A 17,358-nucleotide genomic window follows, 5' to 3' on the forward strand; every position below is an offset into this window, starting at 1 on the left:
AAGTGTTCAGTTAGCATTCAGACAGAACCTAAACTCATATTTGACTAAAATGATAAACTGAATGTACAAGATGTCAGCCCAATATGTCCTGTTGAATAGGTCAATTATACCAGCAATTCTAGCATGAGTCAATCAAAAGCTTGGGAGAGAAAAATCAAAGATGCCTTGAGACTGATCAATTTGGTAAAAAGCATAAAGTTTGATGAAAGGTTCAGAACTGGACAAATTACAAACTAGTACAGAATTTGAATTGGAGGCATGACAAATACAAATCTCAATGAGTACAGATACTTAGAACCCAACTCTCTATACAAAACAACACACATAAAAGTTGCTGGTGAACGCAGCAGGCCAGGCAGCATCTCTAGGAAGAGGTGCAGTCGACGTTTCAGGCCAAGACCCTTCGTCAGGACTAACTGAAGGAAGAGTGAGTAAGCTTTTCCTTCAGTTAGTCCTGACGAAGGGTCTCGGCCTGAAACGTCGACTGCACCTATTCCTAGAGATGCTGCCTGGCCTGCTGCGTTCACCAGCAACTTTTATGTGTGTTGCTTGAATTTCCAGCATCTGCAGAATTCCTGTTGTTTGCGTTCTCTATACAAAAAGCAACATTTGCTAACAAGTCCAAGTTCACCCCCAAACCTGGGAAATATAAACTTCATGCACAACAAACGAGCCTTAAACTAAACCAGAATACTGAGATAGAGGAATATATAGTCTGTGCATAGGCAGCTTATTCCTTCAAAGCTAATACTTAAAGCCAATAATTACTAGCTCTAACATTCGTAAGTTATTAAGCAGCATAGAGAATTTTCTTATCCAACTAAATGAACACTTAATACTTAATGTTAGTACCAAATATTTATAAATCGGTCATTACTAGTTTGTAATAGCTCACAAAACATTATCTATAAATTGAGAAAAAAACCCAAATACACAGTAAAAACAAAACCAACATCTCATCTCTGTACTTGAATATTCTAATTTTGGGCTGACAAATTGAGTACCTTTGACTTTGTTGTGAACAGTAAACCAACTAATCACAACTTCAGTAACTATCCTAAAATTAGATAAGTGGGTACTGATCAATTGGTGAGAATAATACTTTAACCTAAGTCAAGGTTAATATATTGTCATCCATTGATTTGAAAAAGTCTGGCAACCGAGGTAAAGACTTGAATCTTTGTTTCCCAAGCATTGTTAAACGACTTTCCGTTCGGGCTACTATGCCTTTCTATAAAGCCTCGAGTGATACCTCTCCCACTTTTCAATACCAAAATAGTGCAAAATTACTAACCAACATTTTGCAATGCTTGAAAAAACACTTTGCTAATACTAATGATAAACAATTGTTTCCCACTGCAGCTTTCTGAAATACCTAGAAGGCTTTGTTACTCTCCCATGTTCTTTACCCTTTTACTCTTCATCCTACTTCAGAAATTTTCCTGAAGGCTGCCATGAATGACACACTGGCATAGAAACAGTTCAGCAATTATAATATACTGTGCTAAATTGCCTCTGTAAGAAAGAAAATTCTTGAAGGACTCGTTGTTCTTGTATATCCTTTCCTTGAAATTTTAGCCCTCAGTATTTCATTCCATTGAGAACAAATTTCCCAAAATCCACTAATCACTATTTTAACTAGAACACAAACATACAGCAGAATAGCACCTTACAAATACACAAAAATTTCAACTTATCACATGCCTCTCTGCTGGTGGATTCCTTCCCGTTCAAAAAGATGTGCTCACAACAAAATTTCCAGACACTAATAACCCTGTAATGAGGACTCAGTTATAATCATGGAAAAATTCAAGCTCATGAACTACCACTACAGTGTAGTGAAGTGTATAGCCATGCAATGTGGTAGAAGGAATAAAGGTGTACAATATTTTCTAATCAGGGAGCAAATTCAGAAATCGGAGGTGCAGAGGGACTAAAGAGTCTTACTGCACAATTCCCTACAGGTCAACTTGCAGGTTGAGTCAGTAGTAAAGAAAGCAAATTCAAATGTTAGCATTCATTTTGAAAGAACTAGAATATAAAAGGATATAATGCTGAGACTTTATAAGGCTGCATTTGGAGTATTGTGAGCAGTTATTTCAGAAAGGATGTGCTGGCATTGGAGGGGGTCCAGAGGCTTAACAGTATAAGAACATTGCCACCCAGAAGTTGCTTAAGCTACTGACAACCTGGACTTGAAAATATATCACTGTTCATTTACAGCTGTTCCAGCAAAATTCTGAAATTCTGATTCAAGTTAGCAGTTCACGACCATCACCATCTCAAGGGCTAGAGGTAGACAATTAAATGCTGGCTTAGCCTAAAGCCCACATCCCTCGAAAGTATTTTTTTAAAAAAAAGTTACCTTCTGTCTCATAATCACAAACAATTGAGATGGAATACTCATTTGTCTGAACTCCAAAAAACTAGGGCACAACACTATACTAAAAATTTTCTCAATGACAAGCACAGAGTCACCTATAAAATGTACAGCTAAAATTCACCAAGGCAACTTTGAGAGCACCTGTCAGATCTACAGCCTCTACCTTCAGGGCTAACAAGAAATGCAAGAAATACTCTTCTAAACAGCACACCAAATTTGAACACAATCACTGACAAATTCAAATTCTGCAACTATGAAAATACCTTCACGAGAAGAATTGCAAAGTTTAAAACAAACCCACATCTTTTTAGGGATTGACAAAAAACACTGGTCTTTCTGGTGAAGTTAAAATGCCGCACACCACACACCTTTTCAGGTGAGTTATGAAGGCATTAGTATTCACAAACAAATCTGCAAACAAATATCATATTTTACTCAAAAGAATGTCATCTCAATTCCCAGCTCAAGCTTTTAATGCAATTAAAATACTCACATTAAAAAGGAATAAAAACAAAAAACATATTTTTGATTAATGGAATATAATCATGTTCCAAGATGGGACAACAGTTTCACCTTGCCTAATTTCAGATTCCAGTTGAGGGAAGTTGCACCAATTTACAGCAAACCTGATCATGGGTAATATATTTCACAAAATGGAAATGAGAAAGCAATTTCAAGTACTCCAAATTAGAGTTAGTAATTTATAGCAATTTTCTTAATTTGAAATGGAAATAGCACATTTTGTATTGATAAGTTATGGTGCTTCATGCATTAAAATAAACCCATAAATAGTTAAGGACAATAGTTAAGGAGGTGCAGCTTTTTCCAACAATTTCTTCAGTTATTGTTAGAACACAGGAATCTGGAAAATCTTTGTATACCGACTGTAAATCCCCATGGTCTCTGGCCACAGTCATGAAAATTCAGAATGTCATTTAACTTTATTTCAGAATTAATTTGACAATTGCAAACTTCAGTGATGCCATCCAAGTTTAAAATCTTATTTTATACATTTTTTGTGGATATCCTGCATTCTAGACTATTAGCCATTCTCTTTCTGGAATGAAACTGCATTGAATATGTGTAACAAACTTCCTGCTGCAGTATTCTTGGGTTTAGGAACATCAATTACTTCAGAAATGATTTATAAACTCTTCACAAGATTCTATTTCAGCTTTTATTTTCTTCGCCTTTGATTACAAAATTGCAAGTGTTCAGCTGAATGTTTTGGAATTAAATCTAGTTAATTACTGCTGCTTAGAAAACAATACTGCAAAGAGCTTTACAATTTATAAAGCACTCAGTGTAGGCACTGCTTGTAATGTACGAAATACACAGGCTCTCAGAAACAACATTGTTGGTGGAGATAAACACTGGGCCAGAATTTAAGGATGACTTTCCTGCTCTTGAAAGCAGGATTATTAATAATCAGCCGCCTGTAGATGAAATTTGGTTTAACATTCCATTGGAATTTTGGATCTCTGACAGGGCAGGGTCTAGGACCCCCTCAGTATTGTAATTTAGAGTAAATGGTAAAACTTCACTGTTTATTCACTACCCCTAAAAACATGTAACAAATCAGCCATGCAAGTCCTGGCTTCAATGTGTACTTATTCTAAGAGCACTGATGTAAATGTTGATTTCCTTTGGTATACAAGAATTACAGAATTAAACCTCTATTGCAATGTTGACATTTCTTCCCCTTCCATTATGCAATTAATGAAAGGCAAAAAAGGTAGTGCCAACTAGGCAGTGATCATTCTCCAGCAAGCGAGAGTCTAACCCTCAACTCTGACATTACCAAAAACATTCTAGGGTTTAACAGTGACAAAAGAATTCAATGGTACCAGCTACAAAAATACTGTGGTTAAAGGAATAGGAAGAGGGCAAGTATCTCAGTAGGTGACTCACCTCACATTCTAAAGACTTTCTACCATCACCTAGGGACAAGTCAGGAGCATGATGGAATATTCTCCACCTGCCCAATTGAATACAACCCAAATGACATACAAGAAGCTTAATGCTGCACTGAACAAAGCATCATACTTGTTTGGGACCAGATACACTACCCAACTAACTACACCCAACTCTACATTACAGAGTATGTCATTTCTGAAGTGCAGTAATGCTACCTAACAACTTAAATAGCACTATTCATACTTGTGACCTCTACCACCAACAAGGGCAAGGGCAGCAGATGTCTGTCCTTCCAAGGTACACACTATTCTTCCTTTGTTGCTGGGTTCAAACCCTTTTACACTGCCTCCAAAAATACCATGGGAGCAAATTCATCCAATTTACTGTAGCAGTTCAAGAATACCACACTCGAGGACAATAAGGGATGGGCAATAAACACTGGCCTTGTCAGCAGGGTCACATCTCCAATGATAAGTTAGATTTGCTGCCTGTATATCTTGTAAATATGACCATGACCCAAACCAATGAACCAACTGATAATTTGAAAAGTTTATACAAAAACACCAATATTGTTTAAACAATAAAACTACAAAAATGTAGAAAGTTAGAAGCTTTTATGATATTCCATGCTGTTGCTCCTCACCCTACACCAGGGACAAGGCACAACAGGCAAATTCCAATCCAAATGACAAAATTTTAAACTTATTGTTAATTCTTCATTAGCACTGTATTTAAATCCTGGAATATATTTCATAGCACAACGGTAACTCCTTCACTAGATGACTGCAGCTATACAAGGTGGCAGCTCTCCACTGCCTTCAACAGTAATTAAGCTTGGACTATAAATGCTTAGCAACATCAAACAAATAAAAAACTATCACACGTTTCTCCCCACACCTTGGCATCTTCCTGAAATATTGAATCACACTTCCCTTCTCTCTCTCTCCTGATGAGGCAGAATTTTTCCCTACTTACTCCAGCAAAATCCTTCATTTTAAAAGCCTCTTAACATTTTCTCTGGTCCTATCTTTATTCCCACCTCTGCAATTTAGGAGTTAACCCTTGATTAATTCAATTAAAAAGGCCCTTCAGTGCAGTATTGAGTACTTTTCCCACACTACCATGTTCCTCTAACACTTCTACCTAATTTAGCTTTCTTACGCAAGAGTCAAATGCTTCTTTAAAAACACAAGCATGATCTTTTACTTCCTGTTCCTAGTTCCTTCATTATTATGGCATATATAATTTATAGATTGTGGATAACTAGTTATTTCTTACAGAAATGAAGATAAATTTATGGGTCAGAAGGTTCTCACATTTCTTTCATCATTCTTTTTGCAATGTGGACCACGTCTTTGGAAGATTCCAATTTGCTAGTACTTGGTTTCCCCTACCTCATTCATAATGATTGTCAGAAGTCTCAGGTCTTCTCAATCCCCCTTCATCCTAAAGAAATATGAACCCCAGATCACAGGATGATCTCTTTTTACTAATGCAACGCTAAGCAAAGCCTTAATCTCTCATCTGTGGGGTAAATATTTTGATGATTATACTTTATTCCACATAACCCAAGGGTAGAGTGGTTAACTTAAAAAATTTTAAGAGAAAAACTTCAAAAAATTACATTTGAATCACTGATGCCAGACAGTTGCTAGAAATAACGTTTCCCATACTTTGCTAAAAAATACACCCAAGTCCCAGCCATTGAATTATTTTTATTGCACAGCCAGAACAATTATTTCCTGTAAGAAGTTCCTAAATAGCAGTCAATGGTATAAGCCCATGAGAAAGTGGAGAATGTGCAAACCAGAGAGAATGCTCATCTTCTTAGTGGACTGGATTTGAGCATGGGTCAATCTGATGTAAAATTCTGGATTTCAGATTCTTGATGACAATGCACAAAATTGAAATTTCCTATCTTCTAATCCATTTGAGTCACATTCTCAAGACACGCATAGCACATAACTTCTCCCATCATAACTTGATAATATTCTCATAGATGTCTCATTGGTTCAACAATGTATCTATTTGGCTGGTTCCACAATACTAGGAAAAGGCTTTCAGTGACTATTATTAACTAAACAATCCACATCCAGGGTATTCTGCATTTTGTAATGTTGAAAGTACGAATCATCTTGCATTTTTATGAACAAGTTAGATGATCCTTCAACAAAGGTTTCCTTCATTTTATTTAAGCAACATATTAATCATTAAAAGAAAGATGACAAAAAGAAAGTTTAAGGGTGGATTGCATCAGGGGAAAAGTTTAATTGATTTCTGCTGCTTCAGTGCATGGTTTAAACCTAGCAGACAACTCAGAGGATAGCATTAATCATCACTTAAATTTTTAAAAATACCTAAAATTTAATTTCCATGTGCTTTAAAGCCAAGAAATAGATAAGCGAAAGATAACAGAAAGATTTTCAGTTTATAGTTCATTCAGTATTCTCATACACACATCTTCTTAATGCGCTGTCACGTGTAAAACATGTTCAAACTTCCAAGTAGTGATAGTCAATTTATATGCACATACAACTTTATTGGCATCTTCTGAAGTAGGCTAAATAAAAGATTTGTGGTTAAACCAGCCATTGCTTTCCCAAGATAATGTAATATCATGCTCCAGAATTGCACTGCAATCACATTTTTATTGATTAAATTACTGTTTGAGTAATCACAGCACGTACCACTATTCTGTGTTGAACCAGTGCCACTGCTTTTGCTGGAGACAGAGGTACTACATGGCTGGGTCCCAAGTTGTGCTGTTACGATTCGATTTACACCCCGATACAGCTTTCGGGTGGAGAGTTCATCACCATCATTGTCCTGAAGATTTGGTGACCGGGGCCTGAAATGCCGCCATCGGCATGCCTTAATGTTTGCTAGAATCTGAGTGAGGTCTCTAGAAGGATGATCCGAGGTATTTATTTGTGAGGTATTGGCAAATTCGTTAAATGGAGAATGGGGCAGGGTACAGAGTATCTCAGGATCCAACTGATGAAGAAGAGTGTCGTTTCCTGTGTGCGCTCGGTCCAACAAAATTCTACAATAGAAGAAAGGAAAGCATCAGTAAGCTTCAAGTTTTCCCAGTTCATGCGAATTTTCTCAAGAATTCACTGCAGCGAGTCAAAAAACATAGCTCTCTAACTTAAGTAACCTACAATACCTAATTATATCATAAATATTAATTCATGTAGGATTTTACGCCAAATCAACTGTTATCCAGTTCAGTTATATTGATAAGTTGCACTTTTCCCTCTTAATTAAGTTTGAATCAGAATCAGATTTATTATCACTGGCATGTGTCGGGAAATTTGTTAACTTTGATTGCAAAATTACATCAGGAAATCAGTAAGGCTTACAAATCTTGGCATATGAACAGAAAAGACTTCCCTACTCCATCAGAAAATACTTTATGAATGATACCACAATGTCATCTGCCATAGAAAGGATAATCAAGGCACAATATTTACAGTTGTATGTTGATATTCCCCAATTAAATTTTACCATAAGACTTCTATTTTTCCTGATTCTCCAATCACATATATTCCTATAGCTAGGAGTTGTTTATTTGTTTTGTAAACTTGATATATTATTAAATACTGGCAACAACTGCACTGTGAATTTAACTGAATTTATGGATCTACTGCTCTGATGAAACCATAAGACATGGAGCACAGTTAGGCCACTCAGCCCCATTCTCTGCCTTCTCCCTGTAAACTTTGACACCCTAACTAACCAAGAACCTACCAACCTCCGCTTTAAACAAACAATGAATTCACCTCCACAGCTGCTCATGGCAGCGAATTTCACAGATTCACCACCCTCTGAGTAAAGAAATCCCTTCTCATCTCTGTTCTAAATGGATGTCTCTCTATTCTGAGGCTGTGCGCCCGGCATAAACTCATTCACTATAGGAAACATCCTTTCCGCATCCACTCTAGATCTTTCAATATTCATTAGATTTCAATGACATCCCCCTCCCCTTCTTCTAAACTCCAGCAAGTACAGGCCCAGTGCCATGAAACACTCATACATTAACCCTTTGATTTCCAGAATCATTTTCATGACCCTCCCCAAGACCCTCTCCAACGCCAGCACATCTTTTCTTAAGATAAGGGCCTAAAACAGTTCACAATATTCCAAGTGCAGTCTAACCAATGTCTTATAAAGCCTCACCATTATATCCTTGCGTTTATATTCCAGTCCTTTTGTAATGAATGGTAACATTGCACCTGCCTTCCTTAACATCGACTCAACCCATACATTAGTTTTTTAGAGTCCTACACAAGGACTCCCAAGTCCCTTTGCACCTTTGATTTTTGAATCTTCTGCCCATTTAGAAAATAGTCTATGCCTTTATTCCTTCTACTAAAATATATGCCCATACACTTCACTACACTATATTCCATTTGCTACTTTTGTCCATTCTCCCTGCTTCCTCAACATTACCCGCCCCAACCACCTTTATTTTGTCTACAAACTTGGCCACAAAGTCATCAATTCCGTCAACCAAATCGTTGACATACAGTATAATGTGAAAAGAAGTGGTCCCAATATAGGCCACTGCAGAACACTACTAGTCACTGACAACCAACCAGAAAAAAAACTTTATTATGACTCCTTGCCTCCTGCCAATCAGCCAATTTTCCATCCACACCAGTATCTTTCCTGTAATACCATGGGCTTTTATCTTGCCAAGCAGCTTCATGTGCGGCATCTTGTCAAAGGCCTTCTGAAAATCTAAATAAACATCCACAGACTCTTTGTCTATCCTGCCTGTTATTCCCTCAAAGAATTCCAACAAATTTGTCAGGCAAGATTTCTCCTAAGCAAACCATGCTGACTTTGGCACTCCTTATCAAGCACGCTGAATCTTCGCCCTTAATCATGGACCCTACCATCCCAACCATTTAAGTCAGGATAACTGGCCTATAATTTCCTTTCTTCTGCCTCCCTTCTCAAAGAATGGAGAGACATTTGCAATTTTAAAGTCCTCTGGAGACATTCCAGAATCTAGTGATTCTTGAAAATTATTATTAATGTCTCCACAATCTCCTCAGCCACATCGTTCAGAACCCTAGCATGTAGTCAATGTGGCCCATCTACCTGCAGACCTTTCAGCTTTCCACAGTGAAGACTGGTGCAGAAGTTTGTCCCTATTTCTTTGTCCCCCCCATTATACCTCTAATCATTTTCCAGCTGTTCTCTCACCTCCCTTTTACTCTTTCTATATCTGAAAAATCATTTGGCATCCTCTTGTATTGTTACAAGACTTGTTACCATCACAATTAAGTTTTTCTTTAAGTTGTCTTCTGTTGGTTTCTAAAAGCTTCCCAATCCTTCAACTTCCCACTAACTTTTCCTATATTATATACCCCTCTTTTGTTTTTATGCTGCCTTCGACTTCCCATGTCACCCAGTCGCCTCATCCTCCTTTTAGAAAATACTTCATCTTTGGGTTTCCTGTACCTTCCGAATTGCTCCCAGGAATTCCAGACACTGCAGTTCTGCTGTTATCCCTGTGAGTGTCTCATTCCAATGAACTTTGGCCAGCTCCTCTCTTACCCCTGTAATTCCCTTTACTCCACTCTCAAACTGCAGGATGAATTCTATCATGTTATGATCACTGCCTCCCAAGGGTTCTCTTACCTTAAGCTCCCTAATCAAATCTGGTTTATTACACAACACCCAGTCCAGAACTGCCTTTCACCTAGTGGGCTCAACCACAAGTTAAAAAGGCATTGTATTAGGCATTCTACAAATTCTCTCTCTCAGGATCCAGCATCATTCTGATTTTCCCAGTATACCTGCACATTGAATTCCCCCATGCCCATCACAATACTGTCCTTTTTACATGCCGTTTCTCTTTTCCTGTTGAAATTTATATCTCACATCCTAGCTACTATTTGAAAGCCTGTATTTAGCTCCCATCAGGGTCTTTTTACCCTTGCAGTTTCTTAACTCTACCTACAAGGATTCTATATCTTCTGATCCTATGTCACACTTCTTTCTAAGGCAGGGGTTCCCAACCTGGGGTCCACAGACCCCTTGGTTAATGGTAGGGGCCCATGGCATAAAAAATATGTTGAAACCCCTGATATAAGGATTTTAAACCAATAGAGCCACCCATTCTGCCCACTTGCCTGTCCTTTTGATACCAGATGTGTCCTTGGATGTTAAAATTCCCAACCATGATCTTCTTTCAGCCACATCTCAGTAATGCCCACATCATCATAACTGCCAATCTCTATCTATGCCACAAGATCATCAACCTTATTCCATATACTACAGTACTGTGCAAAGGTCTCAGGCATATGTAAAAAAAATTCAGTAAAGCAAAGATGTTTTCAAAAATAATGAAGTTTCTAAATATCAAAAAAATCATAAAGAGCAGTAAACAGTAAAAAAAACTAAAACAAATCAATATTTAGCGTGACCATCCTTTGCCTTTAAAATTGTAACAATTTTTTCAAATACACGGTTGTGCAGTTTTATAAGAAAATTGCCTGGTAGGTTGTTCGAAACATCTTGCCACAGTTCTTCTGCAGACATTGGCTGTCTTGCTCGCTTCCGTCTCTCCAGGTAATCCCAGACAACCTCAATGATGTTGAGATCATGGCTCTGTGGATGGAGTACCATCTGATGCAGAATTTATTCTTTTTTTCGCTGAAGATAGTTCCTTATGACCTTGGCTGTGTTTGGATTCATTGTCCTGCTGCAGAATGAAACTTGGATCAGTCAGACACCTCCCTGATGGTACTGCACAATGGATAGGAATCTGCTTCTACTTCTGAGTATTGAGGATTCCATTAATTCTGGTCAGATCACCAACTCCATTCGCAGAAATGCAGTCCTAAACTTGCATGGAACCTCCACCATACTTCACTGTTGGCTGCAAACACTCATCCATGTAGTGCTCTCCAGTTCTTCTATGGACAAACCGCCTCCTACTTGAAAATTTTGACTTGTCAGTCTAAAGCACTTGCTGCCATTATTCTGCATCCCAGTGCTTGTGTTCTTGTTCACAAGTGAGTCTCTTGGCTTTGTTTCCACTTCGGAGAAATGGCTTTGGCAGCTGTTCTTCCATGAAGGCTACTTCTGACAAGACTTCTCTAGACTATAGAGGTGTCTACTTGGGTTCCAGTGGTTTCTGTGAATTCAGAGCTCAAAGCAGTGCTGAACAACTTCTGATTTAGAAGGATGCCAGTTCGATGTATCACTTGTCTGCTGCACTATGGCCAACCACTGTTTCTGATCTTCAACCTTGGTTTCTAGGTGCTATTTTAGAAGAGCTTGGACAGCATATCTTGAAACTCCTGCCTGACATGAAATTTCTGCTTGGGAGAGACCTTGCTGGTGTAGGATGACCACCTTGTGCCTTATTATTATGCTCACTCTTGCGAAAGTGTAAAAACTGATGATTTGAAAGTTAAACTGCACATCTGCCACACCCTCACTTTTTAGTTTGGTTCTACTTTGCCCAGTTTGAGTCTTTCTACACCCGTTTCTGTTTCAGTTGTCCAGTTTAGTGCATTCAACTCATTGTGTCATTGATTAGCACTGTTCCTCATCTTTGTTTTGGCATGCACTAGCCTACATACCTACCAAGGAATCAAGTTTTCATTTGAAAAGTGCTCTATTACTTAAAAAGTTGCCTTTTATAACAAAATACAAAAAAATTCTCAGCACTTAATTTTTTGGAAAATGAATGCTTCAAAATCTAAAATTTGCTCTTTTCTACTGACACACTAATGCAGAAGACAAAGAATAACATCCAAAACAAAATTTATTAAAAAATCTAGGGTGCCTAAGACTTGCTCAGTACAGTAGATGCACAATCAACATCTTCAGTCCTGTATTCATCACCTTTTTCAATCTTGCTGCCATTTTACACCACCTCATCTCACTGACTGCAATTTTACCCTATCATCTGCCTATCCATCCTGTTTCACTACACACTGCATTGACTTGTATACCAATTGCCCCATCCTCAGCTCTATCACTCCAGTGCCCACCCACCTGCCAACTTAACTTAAACGCTAAATAAATTGCTATATATTTAATTTTATCATGCATTAAAGCATGAACTTCTCTTAAAAAATTAAAATAAACATGTGTTTTACGTACCTTCCACCTCGACCAACACGCCTCCGTGCAAAACCAATACACCTCCTGGGAACAGTCAGTGTAGTGAGGCAGTATCTATAACGAACATCTCCTAATCCTCCTTCTTCTGGACTACACCAAGGCCAATTGCCTGTTTGGTCCAAGCGAGGCTGCAAGAAAGAAAACAAATTAACCCAGTGTGCAATAAGATAAAGTTAAGAAATGACACTTCCCCAGCAATGCAAAAATTTCTATGTTTTAATACTGTGTGGCTTCTAGTTTTCAGTTCAATAACTCATTTTGGATGGTTTCCTGTTACAATAGACAGAATACCGAATGTTTGTGTAATTCCTTTACGTCAAACACAAATATATTATAGATTGCTTTTTAGTTCTCCAAAGCTACAAGCACTGGTAGCCAGCTGGTGGTGTAGTGACATCCACACTGGACTTGGAGGCAAGTGGTCCTGGGTCTGAATGTGGCCAGCCCCTTGCACTCATTCCATCTGAGCATTCAGCTAGCAACTCAGCCCACAAAAAAAACAAAGAAATGCTAAAGAAACAGCAAGGCTGCCGCCCGATGCGCCACGAGGTGTGGGGAGGAGCAACAATGAGCACTGGTCTGTGAACACAATTACTATTTTTGTAAAAAAGTTAGAAGGTATAAGAAGGAATATTTTATTTAAATAAACCCTAAAATTAATAATCTTCTAAATTATATAGTGCATACACAACTTCAATGGAAAAAGTCCTCTCAAAGTGGCTTGTGAAAAATCAGAGCTATTATAATCATTCAGAATGCATTACAAAATATGGTTAATCTACTTTAAATCATTGCATTCAACTTGCCGCCCACTAACCCATTTTCATCTCAACTGTACGTAAGCTGTCTTACTGCACCAATCATGAAGTCATGTAAAACAAATACAGGCTATTTTTCCAAATAATTTCAGATTTAAACATAGTTTGAAGTTTTGTGCAAAATATCCCCACTCTCAAACACTGCATTAAATATTTTCATCTTCAAGGATTTTCCACTGATTAAACATAAAAGATGGGTAACAAAAAAATTTTGTCTTGTTCTGAGACTGCTCAGTCATGATATCAAATATGATTCTTTAAATTAAATTGAAACTTTGGTTTTGTGAACATTTGAAAAGCAATAAATTTGACACTTTCACTGTTCTCAAATACAAACAAGCTTTTTACTATAAAAACTGCTGTATGAAACAAGTAAATGTTTTGCCCATCAATTCCTAATGTTAATGAGAAAGCCAAGCTGGGTAGCAAAATCACTATTCTAAAAGGTACAATGTGCTCTCTTAAAAAAATGCTAGATGCAGCTTTATTTGATTTGTAGTTACTTCAAATTTATTTATTTTTTATTCTGATTAATGGTAATTTATAGCAATTTTATGAATAGTAATTTCAAATAATCAGGACAAATTTACCTAGAAAGATTTGCTGGGATTTACACTTACGTACAGTGACCAAAAGCTTTAATAAACAATGCAACTGTTTAATAATAATTACTGTATTACTCAACTTGCCTGCTTTACTTGCTCCCAGCAGACACATACCAGATCACTTTAAGTAATTTACCTTACAGCACAGTAATTAAAGCATGATGAATGGACAAAGGCACTGTAGTAAAATGTAATAATGTTGCAGTGCAATTTGCTTATGTAATAATTTAAGGATGCATTTAATTATTACAGGGCTATGCAAATTCAAAAGTAAAAGCTGTAGTTTAATTACCCATATAGTGTAACAAAACTGAGTCTATGAAGTTAGCATCAGCAACTGGATTTATCGAAGGTTCAATGTATTAGTATCAATTAAGTATTGATAGATAAAACAGAAAACATGCTCAGGAAAAAAAAGGCCATGGTACTGAAATCGTGTAAGACTGTAGAAACCCAATATATTGATCCAAGAAAATTTGTGCTTCTTGCTTAAATTGTTGTCAATTGAACCAGAACCACTAAATGTAACATGACGTTTCAAGCAAAACCAAGTTAATCTGAATAAAGGTCTACCCAAGGCAGCATCCAATTTTTTGGCACTTACAGAATAGTACTGACACCCTGCTTTCCTTCGGAAAGCGAAAGGACCATCTGGATCATTCTCTTCCTCTGCTTCTGAAGATGCAGAATGGACCTTTGTCAAAAGGAAAAAGCACAAAATTGTAAATTCTGTCCAATAGACCAAGGTAATGACTATTTCTCCCAAGTGTTATCTTCTACTTCACTGTATTATTGTATCGGTTTACCGTGGCCTTTTTCCACATTACTTCAGGCTAGTTCTTAATCATTAAATGCACTGATTTCCATATTCCATAAGACCATAAGATATAGGAGTAGGCCATTCGGCCCACTGAGTCTGCTCCGCCATTCAATCATAGGCTGATCCAATTCTTCCGGTCATCCCTATTCCCCTGCCTTCTTCCCATACCCTCTGATGCCCTGGCTAATCAAGAACCTATCTCTGCCTTAAATACACCCAATGACTTGGCCTCCACAGCCACTCGTGGTAACAAATTCCACAGACTTACCATCCTCTGACTAAAGTAGTTTCTCCGCATCTCAGTTCTAAAAGGACGTCCTTCAATCCTGAAATTGTGCCCTCTTGTCTGAGAATCCCCTACCATGGGAAATAACTTTGCCATTCTGATAAGCCCCTGGTTAATAAATTGCTTTAGTCTTCAGAACCAGCAAGTTTGTGAATATACCTCTACTTAATATTAGACACAATGGCTTATTACCAGCTTTTTAAAACAAAACTAACACCATCAATACACATAGGACATACAAAAAAGTGTGGGCTCTTTGACCCATGATGTTGTGCTGACCTTTATCAACCTCCCTTAATAATGCTCAATTTACCATATTACAATTTTGTGGAATATCAATATTTTCTAAGTTCTCCCTATATTTTAACAGTTCCTTTGCTTCCGCATGTGTGATCTTTCCCTATCCTCAGTTTCTTTTCTTGCACTCTTTTCCCTCTAGCCTGTTCCCAAACTTCCCCTAATGGCTTAACAATAAATCTTCCCCACACTACAATTTCATTCCAGTTCTTTTTCAATGCGCACTCCAATACCTCTCTCTCTCATTGTCTCATGATAGGTTTGTTTTTCTCTCCTCTTATTTCATAGCATTTAATAGCAGCCTACAGTAATGCAGTGGTTAAGTACAACACTATTACAGAGCCAGCAATCAGTGATCGGAGTTCAATGCCTGTCACTGTCCGTAAGGACTTTGTATGCTCTCCCCGTGGCAATGATGCACAGATTAGCAAAGGTTAATTAAGTGGTGGGCATGGAGACTGGCGCCAGAAACATAGCGACACTTGCGAGCTGTCACCAAATCATATTCAGACTGTGTTGGTTGTTGACACAAAAAAAAGCATTTCACTGTGTTTTGATATACATGTGACAACTAAAGCTATTTAAAAAAAAATCTGCTTTTCCTTCACCCCTCAACTCTTTCTTAGCTTCATGTTACTTCATTTTCAACCTTTACTGTTACATTTATTCCCATTAATCTTTTATTATGTGAACTAATGTGATCCACAATCCACACTAACATTCCTGCACCGTTACTATAACTAGTAGCTCTGACCCCTCATTTCTTAATCCAAGAATTTGTTGTGATTCTTCTTGTGAATCATGAGGAAAAATATTCACCATTAACCAATCTTGTATGTAGACTAGTCTCTCCATCCACATTTATAATGGAATCATTGCTGGTGGATGTATTCAGAACCAAGGATTCTATGAGATATTTTACTTTATAAACTTAGAGCACAAATTGTAAGACAGTGCTTTGAATTACAACTACACACCCTCACTTAAAGTTGCTGGAATTTAACGTAGTCCATTACTGCATCAGACACTGAAACTGACCTTGAATTATTTGAATAAGAAGCACAATACAGACCTGTGAGAAGGGCTCTTCATCAGAGCTGGGAAAGTCATACTGGTTTATATCCTTTGCATTAAAGACTGGCAGTGCAGCAGGGCTTGATTGCTGGGGTGCAGCAGCAATTGGTTGCGAGATTTTGTGTTTTTTCTTTTCATACTTCCTCTTGGGTCGTACAATCTCCACGTTCTCCTGCTGCAACATAATTAGCATAGAATGTTTAACATTTTATAATCTAATTGTTAGCATGTAATTAATATTTACTGATACAAGTAAAAATGCAACAGTCAGGATTTTCTTCTGTAACTACTGCTGAATACACATGTACAGCTCACTGACACATGGATGAAACCAACCAAATGAATAGAAACAAAATATACAAATTAACATGTCAATGAGTGTATACTTTATACTTTATTGTCACCAAACAATTGATACTAGAATGTACAATCATCACAGCAATATTTGATTCTGCGCTTCCCGCTCCCTGGATTACAAATCGATAGTAAATATTAAAAATTTAAATTATAACTCATAAATAGAAAACAGGAAAATGGAAAGTAAGGTAGTGCAAAAAATCCGAGAGGCAGGTCCGGATATTTGGAGGGTACGGCCCAGATCTGGGTCAGGATCCGTTCAGCAGTCTTATCACAGTTGGAAAGAAGCTGTTCCCAAATCTGGCCGTACGAGTCTTCAAGCTCCTGAGCCTTCTCCCGGAGGGAAGAGAACGAAAAGTGTGTTGGCTGGGTGGGTCGTGTCCTTGATTATCCTGGCAGCACTGCTCCGACAGCGTGCAGTGTAAAGTGAGTCCAAGGATGGAAGACTGGTTTGTGTGATGTGCTGGGCTGTGTTCATGATCTTCTGCAGCTTCTTCCCGTCTTGGACAGGACAACTTCCATACCAGGTTGTGATGCACCCTAGAAGAATGCTTTCTATGGTGCATCTATAAAAATTAGTGAGGGTTTTAGGGGACAGGCCAAATTTCTTTAGTTTTCTCAGGAAATAAAGGCGCTGGTGGGCCTTCTTG

General features: G+C 37.8%; 1 protein-coding gene and 1 long non-coding RNA gene across 5 annotated transcripts in view; one reads left to right on the forward strand and one right to left on the reverse strand.

Moving 5' to 3' along the window:
- The window catches only part of LOC134344474 (uncharacterized), a 190,622-nt gene that overhangs the window by 101,235 nt on the left and 72,029 nt on the right, over positions 1 to 17,358 (forward strand). The gene's annotated exons all lie outside the window — the stretch shown is intronic.
- LOC134344473 (enhancer of polycomb homolog 1-like) overlaps positions 1 to 17,358 on the reverse strand; it is a 213,511-nt gene that overhangs the window by 27,177 nt on the left and 168,976 nt on the right. For all 3 annotated transcript variants that reach the window (XM_063044345.1, XM_063044344.1, XM_063044343.1), the window contains 4 exons: positions 16,350 to 16,526; positions 14,479 to 14,568; positions 12,431 to 12,579; positions 6,988 to 7,343 (listed from right to left, as the gene is read on the reverse strand). In XM_063044345.1, the coding sequence (XP_062900415.1) occupies positions 6,988 to 7,343; positions 12,431 to 12,579; positions 14,479 to 14,568; positions 16,350 to 16,526 (772 nt within the window). The remainder of the gene's footprint in view (positions 1 to 6,987; positions 7,344 to 12,430; positions 12,580 to 14,478; positions 14,569 to 16,349; positions 16,527 to 17,358) is intronic.

The sequence above is a fragment of the Mobula hypostoma genome, chromosome 3 (genome assembly GCF_963921235.1).
Source record: "Mobula hypostoma chromosome 3, sMobHyp1.1, whole genome shotgun sequence".
NCBI lineage: Eukaryota > Metazoa > Chordata > Chondrichthyes > Myliobatiformes > Myliobatidae > Mobula > Mobula hypostoma.